The sequence below is a fragment of the Myzus persicae genome, unplaced genomic scaffold, assembly GCF_001856785.1.
Source record: "Myzus persicae strain clone G006 unplaced genomic scaffold, MPER_G0061.0, whole genome shotgun sequence".
NCBI classification, from domain to species: Eukaryota; Metazoa; Arthropoda; class Insecta; order Hemiptera; family Aphididae; genus Myzus; species Myzus persicae.
The window spans coordinates 7,375-32,900 of record NW_019101928.1 but is presented as its reverse complement, the minus strand read 5'-3'; the positions used below and the strand labels follow the sequence as shown (position 1 = coordinate 32,900).

At 29.1% G+C, this 25,526-nt stretch overlaps 2 protein-coding genes and 1 long non-coding RNA gene across 4 annotated transcripts; 1 reads left to right on the top strand and 2 right to left on the bottom strand.

Annotated features, from left to right (window-relative positions):
• LOC111030801 lies at window positions 1-2,882 on the bottom strand. The gene is made up of 3 exons (XM_022310487.1): window positions 2,228-2,882; window positions 1,204-1,430; window positions 1-301 (listed from the first exon to the last, which is right to left on the bottom strand). Exons 1-3 carry the CDS (start codon window positions 2,265-2,267, stop codon window positions 182-184), a joined length of 387 nt encoding a protein of 128 aa, XP_022166179.1. The 5' UTR covers window positions 2,268-2,882; the 3' UTR covers window positions 1-181.
• A 5,272-nt stretch (window positions 2,883-8,154) lies between these two features.
• LOC111030798 (protein zer-1 homolog) lies at window positions 8,155-15,302 on the top strand. The gene is made up of 10 exons (XM_022310483.1): window positions 8,155-9,681; window positions 9,760-9,899; window positions 9,962-10,113; window positions 10,189-10,391; window positions 10,455-10,632; window positions 13,761-13,922; window positions 13,984-14,145; window positions 14,205-14,354; window positions 14,411-14,663; window positions 14,876-15,302. Exons 1-10 carry the CDS (start codon window positions 8,912-8,914, stop codon window positions 15,055-15,057), a joined length of 2,352 nt encoding a protein of 783 aa, XP_022166175.1. The 5' UTR covers window positions 8,155-8,911; the 3' UTR covers window positions 15,058-15,302.
• On the bottom strand, window positions 10,018-20,790 carry LOC111030802. 2 transcript variants are annotated; one of them, XR_002604135.1, is made up of 3 exons: window positions 20,446-20,790; window positions 13,321-13,498; window positions 10,018-10,102 (listed from the first exon to the last, which is right to left on the bottom strand). It is a non-coding gene; the product is annotated as an uncharacterized LOC111030802 (long non-coding RNA). The 2 variants fall into 2 exon arrangements; XR_002604136.1 differs by lacking the exon at window positions 10,018-10,102 and adding an exon at window positions 11,110-12,528.
• Window positions 20,791-25,526: the final 4,736 nt, after the last annotated feature.

Sequence of the window (25,526 nt, the reverse complement as noted above, 5' to 3'; positions counted from 1 at the left end):
GGTTTAAAGAGTTTTTAATATAATAAGTTTTGTATATAATATGTTTTACATAAAACAAATCTTAATACAATGTTTATTTTGACATGAAATAGTATTTTTTATTTCATGACAAAATAAAAATCGTAATTACAATAGATTTAGATAACAATTAAAAATATTATCAGTTACCAACATTTTCATGTTAACATTCACATTCACATTCAAATTCACCATCTTCATCATCATCAACACATTCAAATATATCTTGTTTATCAAAGGGATAGGGAGGTGGAAATGCATTAAAAAATACAAATTTGTTTAGCTGAAAAAATTTTAATATGGTTAATTGTGAAATTCGATATGTACTTTTATTAAAATACCAAGTATTTATTAATATATTTATGATCTGAAATTAAAATATCCGTGTGAATTGCAAATGTTAGTACATAAATATCATAAGTACTATCTGTATTGGTTAAATTTTTATTTTAACAAGGTGGATACATTTTAAAATATTTATACCATAATTAAATTAAAATTGAACAAACTTAACATATCTTCAAGAATAAACTTGGATAACCAACCCCTAATAATGTAAGTAGATAACTTCCATTAATTAATTGTGTTGTGATAAAATAGCAATACCGAACAAAATTAAATATTATTATTACCTTTGAACTTATTAATTATTATTAAAAATAAAATTTAATTTTACATCACTACCTACTCCTTACAAACCTAATATTCTATAAGGTATTACCTATGTCAATATTATTCACCCCCTCCTTTTAGACTCTTAAAAATATTATTAGTATGGGACGTACCAATTCAATCAATGTTGCAATAGATTTATTAGATTATAGATCATATAAGTATAGATAGGTAAGTGAAATTTTAGTGCCTTTGTGTATTGAATAAAATCTTTAGTAAGTACTAAAATCATAAAAATTATGCTACATAAAATTGCAACTATTATTGTTATTAAACCTATTATATTATGTGTACTAAATAGTAAATAGTTTGGTAGTACTTAAACGATCTGTAGTCTGTACTACATGTCTTAATGGGTTCTATTATTATATGGCATCAATAAATAAAAATTTTCATAACTAGTATCATATTAAGTTAGTAAACTACATGTTCAAGTATTGAACTTCTTAGTTTGTTATCAATACCTATGGTCGTTTAAGAAGAATTCATCTAAATTATTTAAATTTGACTTACAACTGCAATAGAACCAATCAATGAAACCAAACCAAACAAAAATATTAAATTGTATTTTTTGTTTCTTCTTTGATATTGTTCTTTCCAATTACCATACGGCAATTGCATATCATCCATAGTGAGTATTCTGTAATGTACTGGAGGACAAATACACTCGCACTCTGGTTTTTGCTGTTTGGGCTTCTCTTGTTTTCCATTTCCATCCTTCTTACCACGTAAATGCAGAACTGTGAAGAAATATTATAAATTATAATATATTATGGCTGTTGAAAGAGGAACGTTATTTTGTTGTCTTTTCGTGCATTTTCTACTAATAGGTAAGCAGAAGAAAAAAATATATATACTTCCAGAATCAAAATTTCAATTTTGAAAAAATATTTGAATTCTTTATTCTTTTTTCTAGGTTATATTTTATACTTTTATGTAAGAAATGAATTTTCGATTTTTAGGACTACTAATGTAAAGGTGAATTAAAAAAAAAAGAAAATTCATTTGACGCTATATTAACTAAACAATGCAAAAAAATCGAAAACACATTTTATACATAACCTAGAAAAGAGAATAAAGATGAAGGAATTCAAGTATGTTTTCAAAATTAAAATCGAGCTTTTGATACTGGGGAAGTGGGGAATTTTTCTTCAGATTTTCTGGACTTTCGTATTGAAACTTTATTGATCGCAAAATAATAACCTTTGACTGCGCGTATGTACGTTACAGATTTCCAAGAATCTTAGCCGTAGTTTGTCTTTAATTACATAAATCGCTCAGGTACTCACGCACGCTAATGATCAGTCACTACACACAGTCACGCATCACTCACGATGGATGAAGGATATTACCTAAATCGGCTAAATCCGATGACCCCTTAATAAAGATTAGCTTTCAAACAGCTTTAATCACTTGACTACATATTTCTATAACTATCTGTGTAGTCTACCTAACAATATTCTTATTTCTTAGGCAATGAATTATTAACACAGAATTGTATTTATATTCATCCAAAACTAAAAAATTTAACTCTTACCTTGATTCTGTAACATCCTTGGACGGAATTTGCGGAACATGATTTTGAACTTAGAATTTATGCCGATACTATTCTACTGCAATAAATGTGGTGGGCCGTTGACACAGTGACGCGTACAAAATAGAACATACGAATAAGTGTACATCTATATTCTATAATGATTTATGACTTTGCTAATAAAATTGACAGGGATGTTACCAAAATAGGCATCGTGACGTATAGTTCAATAGTTGTGCCTACCACGGTTAAAAGTACATATCGTGGTAGGAATGGTTACCTAATCTCAATTCTGAACCACGGTCAGTGTGAACCATAGAGTATACGTCATATATTGTGTGTCGTGTGATCACACGATTTAATAATAATAAAATTATGAGAATATGAGAATATGAGATACAATTTTTACACTCTTGAAGTCTTGACGTGACGTTTCCTCTACAACTATTCTACTTCTGTGTTGATTATTAGACATTTAGTATATTATCTTATTATTTATTATATAATATTATAATTTATAACTTATGGTTTATGGAGTTTAGTAATTCTGTCTTCTGTACGGTAAATGAACATTTCTCCCCTCCCACAAATGTTTTAGGTGTAATAGGACATTTTTCCCTAGTACCAGTGGTCGTAGTGGTGGGGGGGGGGGGTTACGGAGGGATGACATCCCTCTGCTTTTTTGTATTTACATTTTTCATCCCTCTACTTTTATAATAATAATAATAATAATAAATACTAATATATTTTGTTATATTACATATTAAATTGTTAGTATTAATTACAATTTACAAATTTAACTATATAATCTAAAATTTCCACAGAAAAATATTATAAATAAAATATTTTATCAGTTTTTTTGCTACTAAATTTGAAAATATGTTATTTATTTGTTTAGTTTTAAAGATTATTTATGATAGAAAAAGATTGTAGTATTCTGATGCAGTGGCGTACACACGGGAGGGGGGGGGGTGTTCCAAATATTTGTATTGATTATATTTTATTTATAAAATATTTTAGCTATTATATAATTTCATATTATATAGTTACTTACTTAATTTGTTTTTAAACGTTGCTATTTATTTTTTTAAATAGAAATATTATATTATATTATGTTTCATTTACTAAAGTATTTATTTTAAAAATTTGAAATTTTTGTTTAAAAATGATTGCCCTTGGTTACAGATTATAATAACATTAGTAGAAATTATCATAACTGCATAGGTATTTGACAATACTAATTTCTGCTTACAATGGATTACCCAGTTACCAAAAAACTAAAAAGTTATTTAGTATAGTATTACATTTATAATTCATAATTGTATTATTGACACTTAGAATTATAGTTATTAGCACCTATTTACAATTTGTATATCACCTACTTACATTGGTATTAGCAGGTTATTGCTTATATCAATTATTTACTACTATGTATTATGTATTATGTATATATATATATATCACATATTCACATTTATTTAGATATATTTATATAGAAATATAACAATTACTTTCTGAATGTATTCTTAAATATTTACAACTGACCTTAAGTATTACTTACTCAAATAAAAAAATAATTTTTAAAATACAAAATTAAATACCTAGTTGTAACTTTAAAATAATTATGTTGCAGGGTAAAATCATTTTTCTCTTTATATTAATATTTAATACAAAAAACAAATATATGAATAAGTAATACATTTAAATAAAACAATCCTCTATCTTTATTAAGATATTTAAAAAAAAAATGTATAAACTATTAACTTATACTCCAGTAGTCCAGTATAAACATAATAGGTAGGTAAAAACATAACTATAAATATTTATAAAAACAATAGATATACCTAAATACCTAATAAACCATTTGTTAGTAGATACTTTAAAATAATAAATTGGTAAAAATGTATAAAAATGTTTAATCAAACAATCTTCCTTTTAGTTATTAAAAAAAAATTGTACAAATACAATTTTTAAAACAAACATTATTAAAATTATTCATAATACCAATAGGTATAACTAATAATAATTATTTGACCCAAAGTAAATTGAGAAGTACCTCTATGTTGCTATTTACTTGTCAATATTAATGCTACTCTTATATGTTATACACATGAATATAGCACCAATATGGCAATATCAATAATCAATATCTATATTGTCACATTAGCTGCTTGGACCAATGCACTTTTTGTGATATTTTTTATTACATGTGACACATTTACGATTTACCTATTATTTTTGAATGATTAGCTTCATCAGCTACTGATTGTTCAAAATAATTAGGTATTTCAGGAGACTTGAGTTGGTAAGATTGACTTGTAACAATGTCACAAAATTGATTTTTGATAGGAAGAAATTTGGAAAAAAATTTTTTACAACTTTTCTTTTATTTACTGGTGATTTATGAGGTTTTCTTTTTCTTTATATTCTTTTGAAGCTAAGACATTTTTAGTTTTGGGACAAAGAGAAAATCCTGTCACCATTGAACAATCTTTTAGAATCATTCAATTATCCTCCAAGTATTTATGTACCTAGTAGTATTAGTATAGTACACATAATATTATTTACTATACACATCATTCTATGAGTACGTTTACTGAACACTTCACATCGTATATGGCAGTGCCATCTAGTTGCAAATTACGAGAGTGTGCGAAAGTCATGAACAGTAAGTGTTTAGTGCAGGGGCGGCTCCAGGGGGGGGGGGGGGGGTGGCAGGGGCCCCCCCCCCCCAAGTCCGTATTTATAAAAAAATTATATTGTTAACAAAAAATGCATATTATAATATTGTCATAATATGGACTATAATAAGCCATAGAGCCTACGACGGTGTATACGATGTACCCGCTGGTTGCTATCTATTCTTACGAAGAACCAATAATTCTATAAATAAACTATATTAATATAAAAGCTACTATGGTATGATTATGATACTATGATATTATTATTTTATTATGTTCAAAACATGAATGTTGAATTATTGCGTAGCACACATTTCTGTACGGACTACAGAAATACTAAGAAGTAAGAATATTATCTTGATAAGAATTGTTACAATCTAATTCTATAAATAATGTAGTAGACAGTCGCGCGTCGCGTCTTTGCCCAATATCGCCGATTGAGTAAGCAGTTTACTACTTTACTACTTTACTAATTATAACTTGCCCCTCCCCCCCCTAACCTAGGCTCTGGAGCCGCCCCTGGTTTAGTACTGGCTTTGCAAACATTAAAAAAAGGTCCGGGGTAGCCGGTATAGCTGACAGGTGGCACAGCTGTCCGAACTATAGTTCGGCCCTCGGCCTTCGATTTAGACAAGTATCTCTATTCTATGGACTAAGATATATCTTAAATCTTGGTCCGCAGATTTAGGTTGGCCAGAGCCTATTTTCGTGACCGGAATCCGAATATAGCGGTTGCCAGCTCGGACATAGGGACATAAGTATAACATAAGAATGTAGGACGTTTACCCCCTGATACAATGGACGTTTCCCCCCGGACAAAAATAAATAAATATTAAACAACAATAATATACAATGCAAATAAATAAATGTACAAATGATTAAATGAATGTATAAATACAATGGACTCCGCTTATAATACTCACATTGGGACCAGCACAAAGTGAGTCTTATAACCGAATGAATCTTATAGGCGAAGTGGGAAAAAAAATTAATTACATATTATTTATGAATTTTATTTTACTACATATTTTTCTTTAATTTTAATACTCTAATACATATTACATATTATGACACACGTATTATCGAATAAATTTAAAAAATTCTGATAAAAAAAATTAAAATTACAATAAATGTAAAAAATGATTATTTGCATTAATAAAAAATTATAAAAGATGTATGTATAATTGTATAATGTACCTATTTATTATTTATGAAAAAAAATTGTGATTTTGTTTTTTTTTAGTTATAAACTAATATTCCGGAAATATATTGGAAAATGTGAAAGACGATACAATTTGTTGTACATACACACATAATAAAGCAAAAAACATTAATTTATTTCTAAATTTTGACCAAAAATGTTTATTTTTGACCATTTTTTTTACAACATTTGAAACTTATAAACGAATTGTTGAGTCTTATAACCGAATTTTTTATAACGTATTTGGATACGTCCGGACCGTGTCAGACAATTTTGAGTCTAATAAGCGACTGAACCTTATATCCGTGAGTCTTATAAGTGGCATCCACTGTATATAATGAATATAATAAAATAATAATATACCTAATAAATATAATTGTATAAATGTATATTTTTATTTTTTTATTCTGGTAAGATAGCTCACTGAAATCAAAAAATTTAAAATATCATCATTTGAAAAACTTTCACATAACTTTTTTAACCTATCATCTTTACCTAAATTATTACGAAAAGCTCTTGCTCTATAATTTAAAATTTTGATTGATGCACTTGAGTATACCGGTCACTTTCAACTCATTTAGTGGCAATATGTGCATCTATATCTGTATATTAAGAGGGCGCCACACCCGCNACCATCAAGTTTCATAATAGGTTAATTCACTCTAATTTTTATGCTAACGGCATAAAACTTGAACTGCTGAGCGTAAATTTGGTATGTTACTCGTTTGTAAGACGGAGACAACGCATGCGGGTGTGGCGCCCTCTTAAGTATTATATATTACAGTTATAATAAAGTTTATTGCTAATTTTAAATAATAGTATAAATGCAAGAGAAAAATAGTATAATTATTAATTATGTATAAATAATGTAGTAGTATAAACTATAAATATATAAAGGGTTTCAAAATGATTAAGTGAGTTATAAAATAAGAAAAAAAGAAAGAAAGAAAAAAAACACGTATGTTTATAAAATAAGACAAGATACAAAAGTTACAACAAACAACAAAACAAATTTACAATACTCACAATGGGTAATCTACTAACGTATTATACGATTAATCTAATTTATACAAGTGTTTAATATCGTTTATGTTACCAGAAATTAAGAAAATAAATCTAAATGTGTAGAATTACCAATTGACATGAGTATATTTTTGATGATGAATTTAATAGATTAAAAATAAAATAATGGTTTTGTTCCTAGTTCTAGCAGTATTTATTTTAAAATTAAGGTTTTCTAGTTAAGGGCTACAATCAAATGAATACAATAAATGGATTATGATATTAATTAGAGTGCTGTCAATTGTCATCCGAATTTGAGATTTATAAAGTTACTTTATCGCTCATCCTTATAAAGTATGTTCACAGAATAGATTAAATGCTATATATGTACATCTCGTAATTTTATTGCTTGTGCTAATTTTGCTTCCAAAATGTATTATGATGAGCACATAATATGATGCCCATGACTAAACCATTAGCCACGATGATACCAATATACCTACCACTCTATTTTACAACTATCATGTTTTTAACTTTTTCGTTTTTTAATTTTTAAGTTCATTAGATAAATATTATTCGAATATGCCTGTCTGCTTTCAATAATTGCTATACATATTCCATTGTGTTGGTGTAATGTTCTGTACCTGCTTTTTATTTAATATTTTATTATTTTAGTCGTTACTGTAGAAAACTTGTACAATACTGCATCCGTACTTATCATATTATTTTATTTGTTAGCTCAATCAATATCATTTTATTTTTATCGTTAACCTTGAAAACCTACACATTCCCGTGTCAACTGTCAGTAGTTTTTGTCTTTATTCGGTAGTTTCGGACCACAATACAAAATTCTGTATCATATAATCTCTATAGTTGTTGAATATCGACGATAATATCGAGATCGAGACCTTTTTAAAAATATCTGAAGTCAATAAAGTGCCGCGGTCGCTGGTCAGTAAACTGAAGTCTGAACACATCGAGACGCTTGAATCGCGCGTTATTCCCATTCCCAGACGCGAAGGTGAAAGGGATTTTCGGCGAGTTATTATTAAACGGTCGACCTTTGGGAATGCACTGTAAACACGATGTGTCGATGTGGGCCAAGGACCGTGACCTGTGCGGCTGTGTATATTATACACTTTCGGACACCTTCGGACTCCCAGTCCCAACGGCTTTTAATGGTAGAATTCAAACTTATCACTTTAGAAAGATAAGTACGACAAAGGACTGCTCTCTCTCTCCATCGCCCAGAGTTCGCATACTGCGTCTTTCTCGGGCCAAGGTGTTTCGAGCAAGACATTTCACGTCGCTTCACCGTCATCACTGACAGCCACCGTGATAACGCGGACAGCTGATTAATTGTTATTGTTCGCGAACGTTCGCATTTTATTAATAAAGGAAAAAAACTAGGTAAGGTATACCAATAATTCTTGTTACTCGTTAGTGTTATGTTTTGCAATAGCAATATTTTCCTTTCTACCCGACCAAAATAGTCTCGCCAATAATATAGACGCGATTTTTGACAGTTCGTAACAAATAATAATCGACAATAGTTTTTCAAACCACCAGTAACATGGCATTCTAATTTTGGAGTCCGCTGCACTGTTCACGGTTTCAAATCTCTACTTACAAGGTTTGATTAACTCGATACATTCCATTAATTGTCGGACGAAAGCGAAGAACTTATTTTTTTTGCTCTCAATTTTATTGTACTTAACCATGTTCAACGATTTTTCGTTCTTTTTCTTCAATCGTTCCGATCGACTTACTTAGGTTGCGAACAATTTGATCGTTCTCAATATTATGTACCAAAACGAGCTCCAACGAATTCCGATCAAGTTCAGACACAAAGAAGAACGGGTTCCAGAATCATTGTTCTGCCTGTGTCTGAGATATGTGGCAAGAAACTTGGACACACTGTGTACGGAGACGCCTGATGGTTATACTCTACACGATGGATTGGCTTTGCCAAGCGCGATATGTGAAGCATTCATCAAGGTTTACCAGAGCAACGGTGGTGAGATTTTCGACCATTTTGCTCATCTATTCTCAGACCTTAACAGGACGAACCTGACATCGGTACACATAAGTAACTCGAGTATTACAGATGAAGGGCTTGAGTACCTGTTGTGCCACGACCTATATGAACTCACACTCACTAATTGCCAGAATCTCACGCACAAAACTTATATAAATATATTCAAACATGCAGTCAACCTTCGTTCGTTGACCATTGGTCCCAATGTACAAATAACTCCTTACAACAAGCTGTCAAACTCTTCACTATCTCTAGATGATCTCCCCTCAAGAATCTACAAGAAGGCTCCCAATCTTAAACGTTTTATATTGCGAGCAATTGCAGAATCACCATTTAATAGTGACAACATATTTCTGGGTGTCATGCTTGATAATCTCGTACAACTAAGGTTCTTGGACCTCTCGTATTGCTTAGGTGTTGGCAATCTGAGTTACTTGAGTAAACTCACCAACTTGCATACATTGATTCTTTTCGATGTGCCTAATTTACAGAACGATGAAGCGATAGACAGTATCTGTTCCCTGCAATCACTGGTGTGAGTATCTTCTATACTGTGATAAAACAAAAAAAAGTCATTTTCATTATATTTACTAATTCCAAATTGTGTTTCTAGTGTTTTAGATATATCCCAAACTGAGACTTTCCCAGAACAAGGTATTTTTACAGACGAAAATAAAGTTTTAGCACGAATTGTGAAATGTCTACCAAATCTTATGTCTTTGGACATCTCCGGTACAAATTTGGCTGGAAAAGGTAAGTTGAGTAATTTATGTTTTTGATACTACATATCTATCATGTATATATTATGATTATAGGCACTGCAGAACAATCTACATGTGAGTCGTTGAGTGGCAGGAAGTCGGACATTCCTGGTTTAGAGTGTCGAGTAGATAATCCTTTAGAATTTTTAGGATTATATCATACTCAGCACAATGCTTGCAGACGGCACGATATTCCTGCGAAAATCGTAATACAATTAAAATTAATTAATCCATTAAACTATTATTAAATAACATGTTTATATTTGTGTTTCTTTTCATAGATTAGTGGTGATGCTAACGAAGAACAGATTTTCAATTCTGCTGCTTCGTGTATGGACAAACCAAAGTTACTTCAAAACATTTTAAACGACCTTTATCACTTGTTGAGGTATGACCAGTGTACACAAATTGATCAAGCTCTTGACATTGTACTTGAAGCTCTTACCAGATATGTTAAAGAGAAACTCATTCAAATTTCTGGGAGGTTAGTATTCACTAATTTGCCCTTTGAAAAGAGAAGATTTTTATTTATGAAGTAATTTTTTAGTGCAACACTTTTCTATATTGTGAAGAATAAAGATCGGCCTTTACTATTAAATGATATAACAGTAAAACGACGTATTATCACTACACTATTAACTGGAATGGACTATCACAACTATGATGAAACAATGATGCGAAATGGATGTTTGACTTTGTGTCAGTTGCGAATACCTCAAGATGTGGTAAATTCAAACTATAAATATTACAAATATTAAAAACTGAGGGGGATCACTCTGATATATAGTAGGTTTCGAGTTTACCTCGTTATTGAATAAGTCAATGTAATGAAAGTGTTCAATATGAATTAAGTGATAAATTATTACATACAAAAAATAGTTCTGAAATTGGAAACTGGATCAACCTCTATTTCTTTCAATATTTTATTGTTTTATAAGTTATTTATAACACTATTAATGATACATTTTTCTTTTAGTAAAACTTTATACTGAACTACAAAATTTCAAACCCTTAAAAAAATTGTGCTAGAATTTTTTGTAAATTAATTACTGTATAAACAATTTAAGAGTAACGTTTTTTGGATTTAAAAAAATCAATTTTGTAAGAAATTAGTGTAACTTAAATATTACTATTTTTCCATAATTTAAAAAAAAAAAATTCTATTTGAAAAGTAAGATTTTTCTACTTTTAATCTCCCAATTTACCTACTATTTTCTAATAATAGTAGATTCAAATTACTTCATTTTATTGAAATTACGTAAATCAATGTATTGTTCCTAAACATGATTAATTTATTGAAATATACAAAAAATATATATGTGTTTAAACATCATTGTAAATCAATAGATTCATCACTTTTCTCAAAATCTAAAACCAAAATATGTATACATTTTTAATAAATTAAAAATATATTTTTTAACTTGAATCAAATTAAATGAGCATCAGCCTTAATGTAGAATAAGATTAAATTATTATGAAATTATTAATCATGGCAACTTGTTTGAGAAAAATGTATGTGTATAATATATATTATAATTAGGACCAGGAAGTTTTTTGAATTATTTTAGATTGTTTTGAGCAATCTATTCTTACCCAACAATTTTTTACTGTTAAAATAACATTTTATTTAGCTCTTCAAAGTTTTCTTATAATATCTGTAGGTATCAATTTTTCTGAATTTTGGTTTAAATGTGAGATAAGCTGTATCTTTTTCTTTCACACTAGATAAAGATTTTGTAAAATGTATTTTATTCATAAAGTTTGATAACTAAAGTATGGATGAGCAAAACAGATGTCTGAACTTAATTAAACAAACTTAAATTTAATTTAAATATAATTTCTCAAATAACTTATAATATTATAATGTAAGTTTAATAACATTAATTAGAATAAAGATTTCATAATATATTCTTACTTAAAGACAACCTAACCTTGAATTTTTATTTTGATTTGGAAACTAAAAGAAATGACTCATATTGGCATGTATTCAAATTGATAACCATTTTATTGTATACACACGTATAATACATTATTTACTTTCTCAATTCTAAACTATATTTCGAAATGTCTATTTTTTCATGTATTTGTTTTTAAAAAGATCTGTATTAAACTATTATTGTTATGTTATGCACTATGGGTGATTATTTTAGATAACTGATAAGTGATAATAATCAATGAGTAACACTAGTTTTGAAGTAAATATAATTAATTTATATTTTGAATAAAAAGTTATCTCATAAATGTTTATGCTTACTAATTAAAATTAACAGGTTTGAGCTGAGATATAGTATATAATGTGTTACAATCTGGAACTATGTCTCAGACACAAAAAATCTGATTTTTTTTATTATTATTTAAAATCTACAACTTAGAAATACAAATGGTAAATGTGTTGATTCAATGTAAAAAGTATGATTAAACAATTGGTAGTATTCATTGAAGTCCATTAAAATATTCATTTTACCCAAAATCGACTTCACTCTTTCATTACTTGTGTTTATATTTAAAACTTTCAGCAGTTATAGATTGTTGTTTAATTTAATGTCACTCGTTTATATGACATAGGTATCTATAATGATGACATTTTCTTGTGTTGTTTTATGAATCTGCAATTGTTGGTGCTATTCAAAAACATAAATTTGGGTCTTGTACAACTTAGTAACATTCTATAGATTTTTAATACACTTCACATATTTCATCTGCCATGATCAACTTGTACATTAGAAAAACAATTATTTTATCAATTTAAAGTTACTCATTTTTCATTTTTCTTAATATTTTGTCATAAATAAAAAAAATTATATTTTGTATTCATGTTATTTTTATATTTATTTATTTATTTTTATTATTTATTACTTTACACTGTATGCAAAATACATGTACATTACCCAAAAACTAAAATATTTAATGTACTGTAGTCTTGAATGAATATAGCCGTTTAAAACTGATATATTCTACCAAATTATAATCTAATAATGCCACTACTAACTACTGGGATTATGGTTTAGAACTTATAACCAACAAATTCATTTGAAAAGTTTAGGTTTTAGTTAATTCCATTAAAGATTCTGAAGTCCAAAAACTTGTATAATAGTGAGTAATCATATATTAATGATTTCTCGTTATTATTATTAAAAGTGATAACTATACAAAATATTTCATAATTTTATGATCAATTGTAAAATTCAGTTTACGTCAATCATATCTACTTAGTCTCACAACATGTTATTATTTATTTTAATTTACAGTTTAAAAAGATCTTACTCTAGTCTATAAGAATTATCTAAGATTTTAGTATTTTATTGTAATTGTATGTACTTAACAGACCCCGGATATACAAATTACACAGAATATATTTTTATTATGTTTGTTGTTTTATTTAAAAAAAATATATTTAAAATATAAGTTATTACCAAATATTATGTGATAAATGCTCAATGCATTTGTATTTCCTTATTGAAATTCATTATATTTAGAATTTTGATTCTCATCTCTGGACGTTCCCAACTTTTAATACCTGTGTTAAATGTATACATACATTACTCTCTTTGTCCATGCCAATAACTGCTTTTTCATACAATTTTTTGAAATCTGTAGTGATGAAAATATGTTATTATTTTAACTATAACGGATAAATATTTATATAAACCAACCATAAAGTATAAAATACATTTAAGAGAAACTTTTGTTGATATAAAAATAAAAATATAAAATCATGTATGAACATTTTAGTAAAAAATATCACTGTGTTCTTCAGCTGTAATTAGTAGAATTTCTTTAAATAAATACAAATTGAAAAATATAATATCCTATCAATTCATAATAAGTTTTAAAATTATAAATTAATTTCTAGATGTTCGAGTTTAAACGTTTAGTACAAATGTTACTACACATTGTATCTACTAGTGACCACGAAGGGTTTGTACAAAGAATTGGTATTTATTTACTGAACTCAGTTGCATGTCAAGTGAATAATAAACAAAAAAATGAACTTGGAGATGCTGGGGCAATTAAGGTAATTAAAAATAAATTATTAATATCCTATTATATTCATAATTAAAACATATTTTATACAGAAAATGATGGCAATAATCAAAGATAGGCTTCATCGGAGAGTTTGTGATGATGTTCTTGAAGTTGCTTGGTCAACCATGTGGAATGTAACAGATGAAGCACCAAAGAATTGTAAAAGGTTTCTAGATGGAAATGGAATGAAATACTTCCTTGGATGCTTAACGGTAGGTATCATAATACAAATAATAAGATACTGTGACTATTAAATATTGTCTGCTTGTAGACTTTTCCTGATAAAAATGAACTGATGCGAAACATGATGGGGTTATTGGGCAATGTTGCTGAAGTGAGTGAGCTACGATGTAGACTCATGCAAGGACATTTTATCAAAGTATTTTCTGACCTTTTATTTTCAACGCAAGACGGAATTGAGGTATACATACAAATATTTACTTACATAACAGAATGATCAAACTTTTTTTCATACAGGTTAGTTACAATGCTGCAGGGGTAATAGCACACTTGGCATCAGACGGCCAAAAATCGTGGGTTATAAAAGCCCCATCAAGATATAAAGTATTAGATCGTATGACTAAAGCCATTCAAAATTGGAACTTGGATGCTGATCGAAATATTAATTATCGTTCCTTTGAGCCAATATTGCAGCTTGCACAAGTTAGGCACACACCTCAATGTGCTCATTGGGCAGCATGGGCTTTAGCAAACCTCACTAAAGTTTACCGTAAGTATATTATTGTTAAATTAAATTTTTTAAATATTTTTTTTTAAAAAACCTTTAATTATATTCTATAATTGTTAATATTTGTGGATTAAATGAAAATTGTATGCAGTTTAATTTGTTTTGCTTTTTTATCATAAATTTTAAATTATATATTATATCTGAATATTATAATGTCTAACAAATTAAAAATGTTTATTAATTTTTTTTTCTAGCCGAAAAATACTGTTCGATTGTTATAGCTGAAGGTGGTTTGAGAATCATGAGTGAACTACTCGAAGAACACAGTCAACTTCAAAATAATCAGCCCGGGGTTATACATAGCCTAGCTCAAACAGTCATTGACCAATGTCTGATGTATATGAAAAACACTATAGATGAAGTGAGAAATCAGTAAAAATATTATTTATCTTTTCTGCCGTAACACCCATACCTATAAATTCTACTAAAATTCAATGTTTAATTTATACACTTAAACCTTAATTATTTTTGAGGGATGTAATTATAACTATTGTATTATTTCTCATAATAAAGTGTTTAGGGTATCCAGTTATTATAGTTGACATTTCAATAATAATTTAAAAAGAAAAAAAAATAGAACCAAAAACTAACTAAATTGGTAAAATTTAATTTTTTTTTTAGTACTTACATGATTATTATTATTATTTAGAAATGGTATGATGATATTTAAGATACATACTATATTAAATGTTAAATGTTTATACGTGTATATAATATATATTTATATAATATATACTATATGGATATATTATAACTATTTTTTAAGACACAATGTCCTTTATATATTATACATTATATTATGGTCTAACCAATCTTTGAAAATTGTTTTTTATTATTATTATATCTATGTATTTAATTATTTTGTTTTTATATAATTTAAATGATTGTGATTACCAGTAAAATATCATAAATTAATTGCATTTTACAATAAAAAGTTAACACGCTATTTAACATTGTAATATTTTCCAAAACGAATTGATTTTTATTTAGTCAATAAAACCAATGTGTATATTAGTTCCAGTTTGTCTCTAGTGAACAACATAACAAATACTATGAGTACATTATTGTGTTTGTCTTTGTACGTTCCTGTCCTCCACATATAAATAATATAATTATTCTACACATATTCTGTCTAAACTTTAAAAATTGATTTATGTTTGCTGAAATTAATAGTTTAACTCTAAAAATGTTAATTAGATTAAAAAATTAGCCACTTGGGACAAACGACTTGTAATGTACATGTAAAATGATGGATTAAAGGTATCTTATTAGACGACATAGAAAAATATCTTGGAATTCGTTTTGGAATATACAAATTTATTAATTGGCATGTTCAGCCAGATTAATTTTACATTTATAGTTCACACCTTAATCATAATCCATTTTAATCCTTTTAAACATTGTTTTTAAATGTTAGGGTTTGAGCTTGCTAAAAGTATTATTCCTGTTTTCACATTTCAGTTTGATTATGTATTTATTATTGTTAGTTATTTATTCACTTGTAAATTAGGTATTAAAGGATGTATTCATTAAGTACACACATTATACAAATTATTATTATTTGTGGGAATTTGAAAATGTGTTTAGCCTGAGCTTTTTCAGATCATACAGATTCATGCCCTATACGACTACTCAACGTATAAGTTACTTAGTAATTGATTTATTTCAGCTCTGGAATTTAACGAAACAATGTTATAAATAAATCTAAATCTTTTACTAATAAAAGTTATAACAAAATTGTTACATTCCAATTCAGGTTGATAGTTACTTTTTGTGTTTTATTTTAACTGTATTTTGTCCAAAAATTCTTATTGATATATTTTTTTAACTACCTACTTAAGGTACTTTAGTTAGACAACTAAGTTGTACAAGTGTAATATGTAACTAGAAATTGTGTTTTCATTAAGTTTGTTTTGTTTTTATTTTTTACTCATATTGTCTATTGTCGATAAGGTACAAGCTCGATGCGTATATTGTATTATACTCCTTAATGGCCTCACTAGCCATTGACTGCCACTTAAAAATGCTTTGTATATGACAGTTATTGTATTTAAATGTGTTATATAATACATCATGTATACATTTCAAAATTAAATAATTGTTATAAATGGAGATGTTGAACTATGTAAAAGGTCTTGAAAATTATATTTGGATGTTGGTACAAGGTTTATAATATTGGTATAAAGTAAATTATTTGAATCAATTGAAATAATTTGTTCAAGGTTGAAATTTATTAAAATATTTGAAAATTTGAGGTGTCAAACAGAAATATTACTACCATAATTAAAATTGACTATTAAAATAAAATAAGTAAATTTCTCCTAGTTATTATAACTCATTAGATAATATTCAAATTACATTATTTTTACTTTAAATTAAAAATATATCAGCAGTAGTTGCAGTACACACATTTTATTATTATTTAAATCATGAACTACTAACATATTTTATTTAAAGAAGATAAATATATTTTAAATTGTCTGTACACGAAGGAAACATATAAGAAGTACTGATATTAAAACGCACTCTCTCCTGCTCAGAATAGTTTCTTTTCTTTTATTTGAATCAGTAAGATTACACTGTATTGTATTTATAATATATAGTTAAACTTAGGTATGCATACAAAATATATCCATGCATATTAAAGTATTTCTATTGACCTATAACTAAAACTGTGATTGTTGGTTGTCACAACCTTAAATACTAGTATAATATATTTTTAAAAATAAATTTGGTCAATTATAAATATTTTTATAAACTCTTTGTATTGCTGAAACATTTAAAAAACAATTGGTATTCGTATAGATAAACTACCTACTATTCATCTTTAAATTGTAATTTATTATTGTTTTAGATAATTATTGTATCTATAAATGTTGTTTTATTTTATAGATTTGTAGATAGATACCTACCTAATAATTAATATTACTCGTAATATTATTGACATAATATACAACAGTTATTCTGTCCAAAATCATGTGACTGAATATATATCGGCTTAGTAAGTACAGTAAGTAATAACATTATCATTAAAAGTATCAAAGCTCAACAGATGTTTTTGTACTTCAGGTACCTACTTATTTAAGGTATTAGCAGTGTTTATGGCGATTGTATCTTATAAATATAATTTTAACTATTACATATATTTTTAATATTATGTCAAACATAAGGTATATTGTAATTTTTAGTTATTCTACATTGTATATAATTATTAGTCTTCATTTGTTTAGTTAAAAGTTAAAACATATAGCTTAAATAGATTTTATTTGATTGTTGCTTATCAGTTATCATTGATATTATATTTAACTATATTTTATAGTGTAGGTAAATGTAAATAATTTAAAAATATAATATAAATTAAAATCCTTTCAAATACCTAATTATTATTTGCCTTCGAACGTAAAAAAACATGTACCTACGCCACAGTCTACAGATATAGGTAACATAAGTATGAAAAAACAAAATATTCCGTTTCCATAAATACTAGGAAGTACCTAGTTAAGTACACAATTTAAATCATTTGGCACATTCCAGATCATAGTTCAGTAAGTTTGTGCAATAGTTAAAGCCAATCTATAAGAGTTGAAAACAATATCTATCTTTATTTCCGGTTTCGACTAAAGTCCATAAATAATAATATTCTACTAATATTATGCACAATTATAATTTTTTATCTTTTATAATTGAATGTGAAAATAAAATATAAATTAACATTAAACATATTTTTGAATATTATAAAAAGTGTTAGGTTCTAGTATAAGGAACAGACGTTTTTGGGAATACACGATTTTATGAACGCATTCTGAGATATTCCTAAGTACTTTATTAAAAGGAAAAGCTTAGTCCTCAAATTCTAAATTAGCTCACTCGAACAAATTACAATACACGAGCTATAATTCGTGTCTATGCATAAGTACGTTTTATATATTTTTCTGGACCTACAAGGTTATACTATACCTTACAAAATTATAGAAATATAAGGAGACCGAAGAACCCCCATCGCCTAATAATGTTGCCTATTTTTTCCACTGCAGTGATCCGCCAACCTGTGAAGATCATTGCGAAAAATAGGTAGGTAGCTTACAACGAAAATATCCCGTACGTACTAGAAGCATTGATTTTATTTTATAATTCTGTTACAAAATCAATGTCGGAAGGATAAAACGATTGTTGAGGACTTTGCCTAGTAAATAGGTACTGTGTTTTCTTAATAAGTGACATTACTTGTTAGTATTTCAGTTGATATGCCTACACGGCTAGTGGCTACATATTTTTTATCGTGTGACTATAATATTATGTGTCATAAAGAACAATTCATGAGCGCGTGGAAAATGGAAGTATTTAAGGCATCCATCAGATTTCATTTTTTATTCCTGTATTTTGTACCAGCATTTAAGTATTGTTTTTATTTTATTACCTAGGGGGCTATAGGTACTTTATTTTCTGTAGGTAGGTAGGTACCAACTATTTGATTTCGGGGCGTTATAAATAAACTATTATTAAAAAATACAATGTTTATTTAATTGTAATTTCACACAAACGATCTTAAGATATTTAAAATATTCACCATAACCATTTTTTTAAGTACCTATTACACTGACAACTGGCCTTAAAAGCTTTTCAAACTACCTAATTTTATACTTTTACGGGTAGAAACCTATGCCTACTTCCTATAAGTCTGATAATGTATAGGTATTAGGCAGGTAATGTTGGGCGTTGGATAAGTTTAGTCGTATGGGTACTGACTACTTTAAAAAGGTTCCTATCTAAGATCCAACCAAGTTTAGTTATTCATAAGAAAATAAAAAAAGTAGGTACCCTATTCATTTTAATATCACATTCACGCTACTCTCAATTGTCATTCAAAAAATAATGCGTTATAAGCAAATTAATTTTTTTTATGATATTTTATTTCCTTATGTAGTTTATACTGAATTGGATTTGAATTTGAATTTTTAAAACGGTTTCATACAGGTAACTACGAAGCTATAATAGACGAGGCGGCAGCTGGGAATGTTCCTTGTGAGCAAATCGCGCACTTGTCCAGATTGTTTTCGAAAATTAATTTTATTCAAAATATCGGCTGCTACTCATCCATCCATAAATACTAGGATACTTGGATACCTAATTTACTGCATGTCTTCGATGGAATGTAGAATGCTGGAATTTTAAACTACAAATTATTTTTGAAGTAAATGGTTTTCTATACACAACATTTAGGTATAACGTAACTACGTAACCCTAGCTTCTATCACAAATCTTCACTGTAGATAGTTAAATAAAGTCACTATAATTTGTATAAAAATTAATTATTATATCATGTTGTTTACAAATTGTTGTTGTCAAAGACCAAAGTAAAATGACTAATGACTAACCAGACAACGAGTGACCATTACCTACGTCATTACATAGTAGGTACCTCTTCCTAGTTCCCATGTTCGAACAATAGATACATAAAAAGATATTAATTCTAATTAATTCAAAACCAAAACGGAATATGCGAAAATATACAATTTTATACACAATGTAGATCCATACGTCATGACCAGTGAGTGCGAATAACACATCGTTTTTAATAATATGACGCATATTACTGTATAGAATACATCAGGACGTCGGTGTTTGTATTTAGCTGGTGATGTACACAATATTAAATATACATATTATTATATAGAAGGTTTAGAGTATTACCCACACGGACATATTTTAATTACCTATGTCATTATAATCTATATATTATGCATTTTACACGGAATGTACCTACCTATATGTGTGTGTGTGTGTGTGCTTGCATTTCCAAAACATGGCCGGCTTTGGGTGGATCGCGAACACGATTTTGCATATTATACCGAGAAATTACAATAACTCACGATTCGCCACCGTCACTGACGAAATCGTGTATATTAGCCGGTATACGTACCTCACACGTCGGCGTCAGCTACACTGGTGCGGTGTCAATGTGATGTCATCATCATCATCGTAATTCGTAGTTATAATGAAATAATAAATCGCAATAAATCGCTAATCGAGAACAAGAGTAGTGTATAATATGGCATATAACGATATTGAGTAGGAATAAACCAAGACGGTGCCAGAGAGACAGACACAGACACAGAGAGAGAGAGAGAGAGAGAGAGAGAGAGAGCGACAATTTGAACACAACAATAATATAATATTATTATATCAAATAATATAAGACGTCGTCCGTCGTCGTACATTGAGCGCGCGCACACACACACACACGCACACACGCACACACACGCACACGCACACACACACACACACACACCCACACACACACATCGAGTGTATAATGTATACGTGTACAGGGTGTATCCGAAGAATAACTGTCGACGGTCAGACGTCGGAATGACATTTGGACAACGCGTCGTCTTCCGGATACACCCTGTATATGCGCGTATGTATATATATATATATATGTACATAACGACGAATATTGGCTCACACACGCACACACGCACACACTCTCGCCCGCCGGCATAAAGACGCGTAATACGTACTTATCGCGTGCGTGCGCGCGCGCTCGTGTAATTCGTGTTTATTGCTATTCCCGTCGGTCCATTTAAAAGTGTATTCTTGACGTGTGTCCCCTTTGCCGATCCGCGCGGGTCAGTTTGATAGCATTTGCCGCGCGCACGCAACGCATCTCTCACTCGGCCACGACGGATTCGAGACGATTTATATAGGTACTCTCATCGACACAACACAACACACATTGTTGTTATCGATATCTCATTTGCGATTCGCGCGCGTATATCGTCGACGTTTTATACAATACGTGTATACACATATATATTATTTTCGATTTGTATCCGTTTTGCACGTCGGTCGGCCGTACCGGATATATACGCCGTCGTTTAGTATCGGGTAATAATATTATAATTTATTAAATATTATACAGCGGTCGGCCGCCAGGCGACAGATTTTGGTTTCGTCTCCGCGGAGAGAAGAGACTCGTGTCGCGGCTCGTTTCCGGCGCGCGATCGGAATTTCGATTTTGTTTTTGTTTTTCAAAAAAAATAAATAATTTCCACCGTTCGGTACCCGTCGCGAGATCTGATACGCCATAATACGTTATATAAAATATTATATTTACGATTTGCGTTCAGTACAGGTGTCAGTGCGCTTACCGGAAGTCGAAAAGTCGCTTAAACAATACACGTCGATCCGCCGCCGTCTTCCAATCACCGTGGACCGCGAACGAGGACTGAAACGCCGCCGCCGTCACTTGGCCGTAACGTAGTCGTCGTCGGGTGATGTTCAGTAGTAAGCACACAAAATAATAGGATTTTGCCGTTGTTGTACACCTAATTTTATTACCACGTCTTATTAATATATTATATACTGCTGTTATTGCGACGAGTGTGAAGCGACCAGTCGTATACAAACGGCAAGTAATCCCTGAATTCCGCGGAAAACGCGATATGACTTGTATACGGTATTTAGGTAGGTATACGACTTGGGAACCTACCCGCACGCGACCCGTCGGACGGACGGACGCGATGAAAATGCGCCCAAGGCCGCGGCGAGACGTTTCCGTCGGCCGGCGACCGTTCGCCGCTTTTGTTCGAGCGGGTTGGCAAATACGCATAAAATAAAATATCATGCTCGTGACACCACCGAAACCGTAAAGTTTTACCCACGATTCCAGTTCGCGTACAACATAATAATAATATAATATTGTACAATAATCTATTGGTAGGTACATGATATGTTAAAATCTCATTGCAACAGGTGCATAGTTTTTTAGTACCGTTTTTATGGAAATATAATTCATAAAATCTTCGTCTGACTCGTTAAATATTAGTGTTGTAAAATTATATCACCGATATGGACACGACTGCACGAGTTACTGTTCCACTGGTCTAGTACGGCTTCGATGGGGTGTTCGAATATTATGTATGAAATAACTGCAGCGGGAAACGAAAATCGACGAAATCTCTTCGCGGCGTAACCCTTGTTGTTGGTATTGTTACCCCTTTGCACCCCTTGTCTATATATGCATCCTTCAATTCGAATTAACTCGATTCGAAATGAAACAATTCAAATCAGGTACAAATGTATACATACACGTCTAAAACTGTATATTAGTATTATAATTAGGGCTGCGAATTTGTAGGAAAGTGCATTTTTTTTTGTGATTGTGAAACGTAGCTTTGTAAGTACATAATTTGAACTATGTAACTACGAATCCATTTTTGCAACTTTTATTTTGCATTTTTTGACATTTTTAATTGTTTAGGTCATTTTTGTGCATTTTTATGTCATAATTTCCTTTTTTAGTTCATTTTCCAGTATTATTAATCAAATTCCGTCAATTGACGGAAACAATTTTTGAAAAAAAAAATTTGTTTTTATACACTGGCTGTATATATGTCGATAGAATAAGGCAATTGGTAGATGACTAAACCACATTTTTATAATTTTTTTTTTTATTAAATAAACACTGTTTTAGGCGTGTAATGTACTAATGTATAATATCCTGTACTTAATATTAATATAAATATAAAAATTAAATTAAAAACTATTTTAAATTAATTTTATACTATAATTTTTGGCATTTTATATAGCATTTTTTGCATTTTAAGTGCATTTTTTAAGGTTCTTTAGTGCATTAAATTCTCAGCCTTAATTATAATACACTTCCACGAAACCAAACTGCAGTTATCATTTCAACGTTTACGCACGCACAGTTTAAAATTTAAACCAATTTACCCCAATTCGAATTAATAATTTCATTCAGTTGTTGTAGTGCGATCCGTTTGTACATGCGTTTTGTTCTACCGTAGTTATTTTCAATGCGCATTGCATATGCGAATTAACTAAACCCTTTTTTAGGTAAACCAAATTGATATTAAACCGAATAGCCGTTCACATGCATATGCATTTAATTTCGGGAGTTTCGAATTGAGTTGAATCGGTTTTAGCTGTGATGCATATGTAACCGTAGTAACTGAGATGTTTTCGAAACTCCAAAATACTCCATTAACATGTCGGTAATGGATATCTATTGTTTTTTTTTATTTATTCAAAAGGGAATTTAGAAAACTTGGTTGAGGATTATGGGTTAGCTTTCACCCACTGCAGTGAATCAATTTATTATACAAACACCTCTGTGGGATAGATTAAGACTAAGTATACTACTTTATATCGCGTTATGGCGACTAGGATTATAGCTACCTAGCTAGCTTAACTATTGTTACTTAAAAAAAAAATATGACACGGTCACACCTTATTTGAGCTTGATAATTTGCATCCCCTCGCTTACCATAGGGATCCATGAAAAAAGATGACATATAGGTACCTAAGTTTCATAAAAATAGGTATAAAGTACATGTTATGAATTTTCTTCATAAAGTTCCCCGAGTTTCTCTTGTGTCTACCTATTTTAATATGGAAAATATTATGTAAGATGAGTAGCCACAGAACTACAGTACTACATTTTAGGTTTTGTCCTATTAAATCTAGTATTAATTGAATTCTAAAATGTTCAGATTTCGGGACCAACTCAATGAGTAATGGATATATTTTCAACTTTTTTCCATCCATAATGAGTAATCACAAATAATAAGTTACAACAATATGTTGTATATTGGATATGCATACCTTAGTCTTATTTAGTTGTTTATTAGTAAACAACACTAGCTATTATTTCAAACATAAGCCGATATAGGTATTACAATTTTTTGTTAAATAATTTTAAAACCAATAACATTTGCCTAACATAATCAAAATCGAACGAAGTTTTTCATCATATTATAATAGAGTAGTATTATGTGTAATGTACAATCAATGTCTAACGTCCAATTGCGTTTAATCTAGAAAAAATAGCAATGACTAAATTACAGTAATATTTTATGCCTTCGATTTTTAATACCTACTTAATATATTTTATATAGATTATTACTTCTATCGTTGGTCGTCGTTAAAGAAAAACCATGCAAAAATAATAGACTTCAACAATTTTGTTATTATCAAATATTATGTCATACAGCGATATCGATGTATAATATCTGTTTATGGATTTATGAGAATATTAAAATATGATAGTGTTTTCTGAAAATTATAACTGTAAAAAAAATTGCGATTCATATAATAATAAGTCTAAGTCATAACAAAATGTTTGTAAATAAAAATTTAAAAAAAATCAAGGTATTTTCACCAAACGTTTTATTTGTTTTGATATATTTTGTTTTAATAATCAACATATTTTAAGTAATATTATAGCTAAATAAAATGAAAACATTTGTTAAACAAAAAGCACTTATACGCCTAATTATATAGATTTTTTTTAATCACAGTATTACATTAATGTACTTAAAAATAGAATATCATATAGTATATACACTTGTTGATGCCCATCACTTCTTCCTTTTAAATACTCAATTAATTGTATTTATTCAAATCATCTGGACTGAGACACTGGTCATCGATTAGCATAACTTATAAATTAGTGTAGGCCAACACTCATATGATTCGTTTGGACAAGAATATAGTGATGGAAAAATACCCTCGTTATTTCAAAAGAGTACTCAATATTTTGATAATTTGTTTTAAATACAATTAATTATATTAAACTCATATTGTCGAATTATCATTATATTATTATACAATTTATAATTTGTTAAGTTGGTTGTCGATGTAATTATGTCCATAAAAATATGCTCTATGGGAATAATTATGATCTTGTTCTGTAAAACCAACCAAATTTAAAAATTTTCTTTTAACTATTAGATGATAATATTTTACAGGCTGCACTTAACTCCGTTTTTCAGTATTTTAATCTCAAATTTAAAAATATGTCTTCAAAAATAATACAATCAT

Bases quoted from the DNA above. Each gene is read 5' to 3' on its own strand.
- LOC111030801 (XM_022310487.1), bottom strand. From the start codon at position 2,267: ATGTTCCGCAAATTCCGTCCAAGGATGTTACAGAATCAAG. The intron at 1,431-2,227 runs GTAAGAGTTAAA...ATTTCTTCACAG, and splicing joins AAGGATGTTACAGAATCAAG to TTCTGCATTTACGTGGTAAG. The intron at 302-1,203 runs GTAAGTCAAATT...AAATTTTTTCAG, and splicing joins TGATTGGTTCTATTGCAGTT to CTAAACAAATTTGTATTTTT.
- LOC111030798 (XM_022310483.1), top strand. From the start codon at position 8,912: ATGTACCAAAACGAGCTCCAACGAATTCCGATCAAGTTCAGACACAAA. The intron at 9,900-9,961 runs GTAAGTTGAGTA...TTATGATTATAG, and splicing joins TACAAATTTGGCTGGAAAAG to GCACTGCAGAACAATCTACA. The intron at 14,664-14,875 runs GTAAGTATATTA...TTTTTTTTCTAG, and splicing joins AAACCTCACTAAAGTTTACC to CCGAAAAATACTGTTCGATT.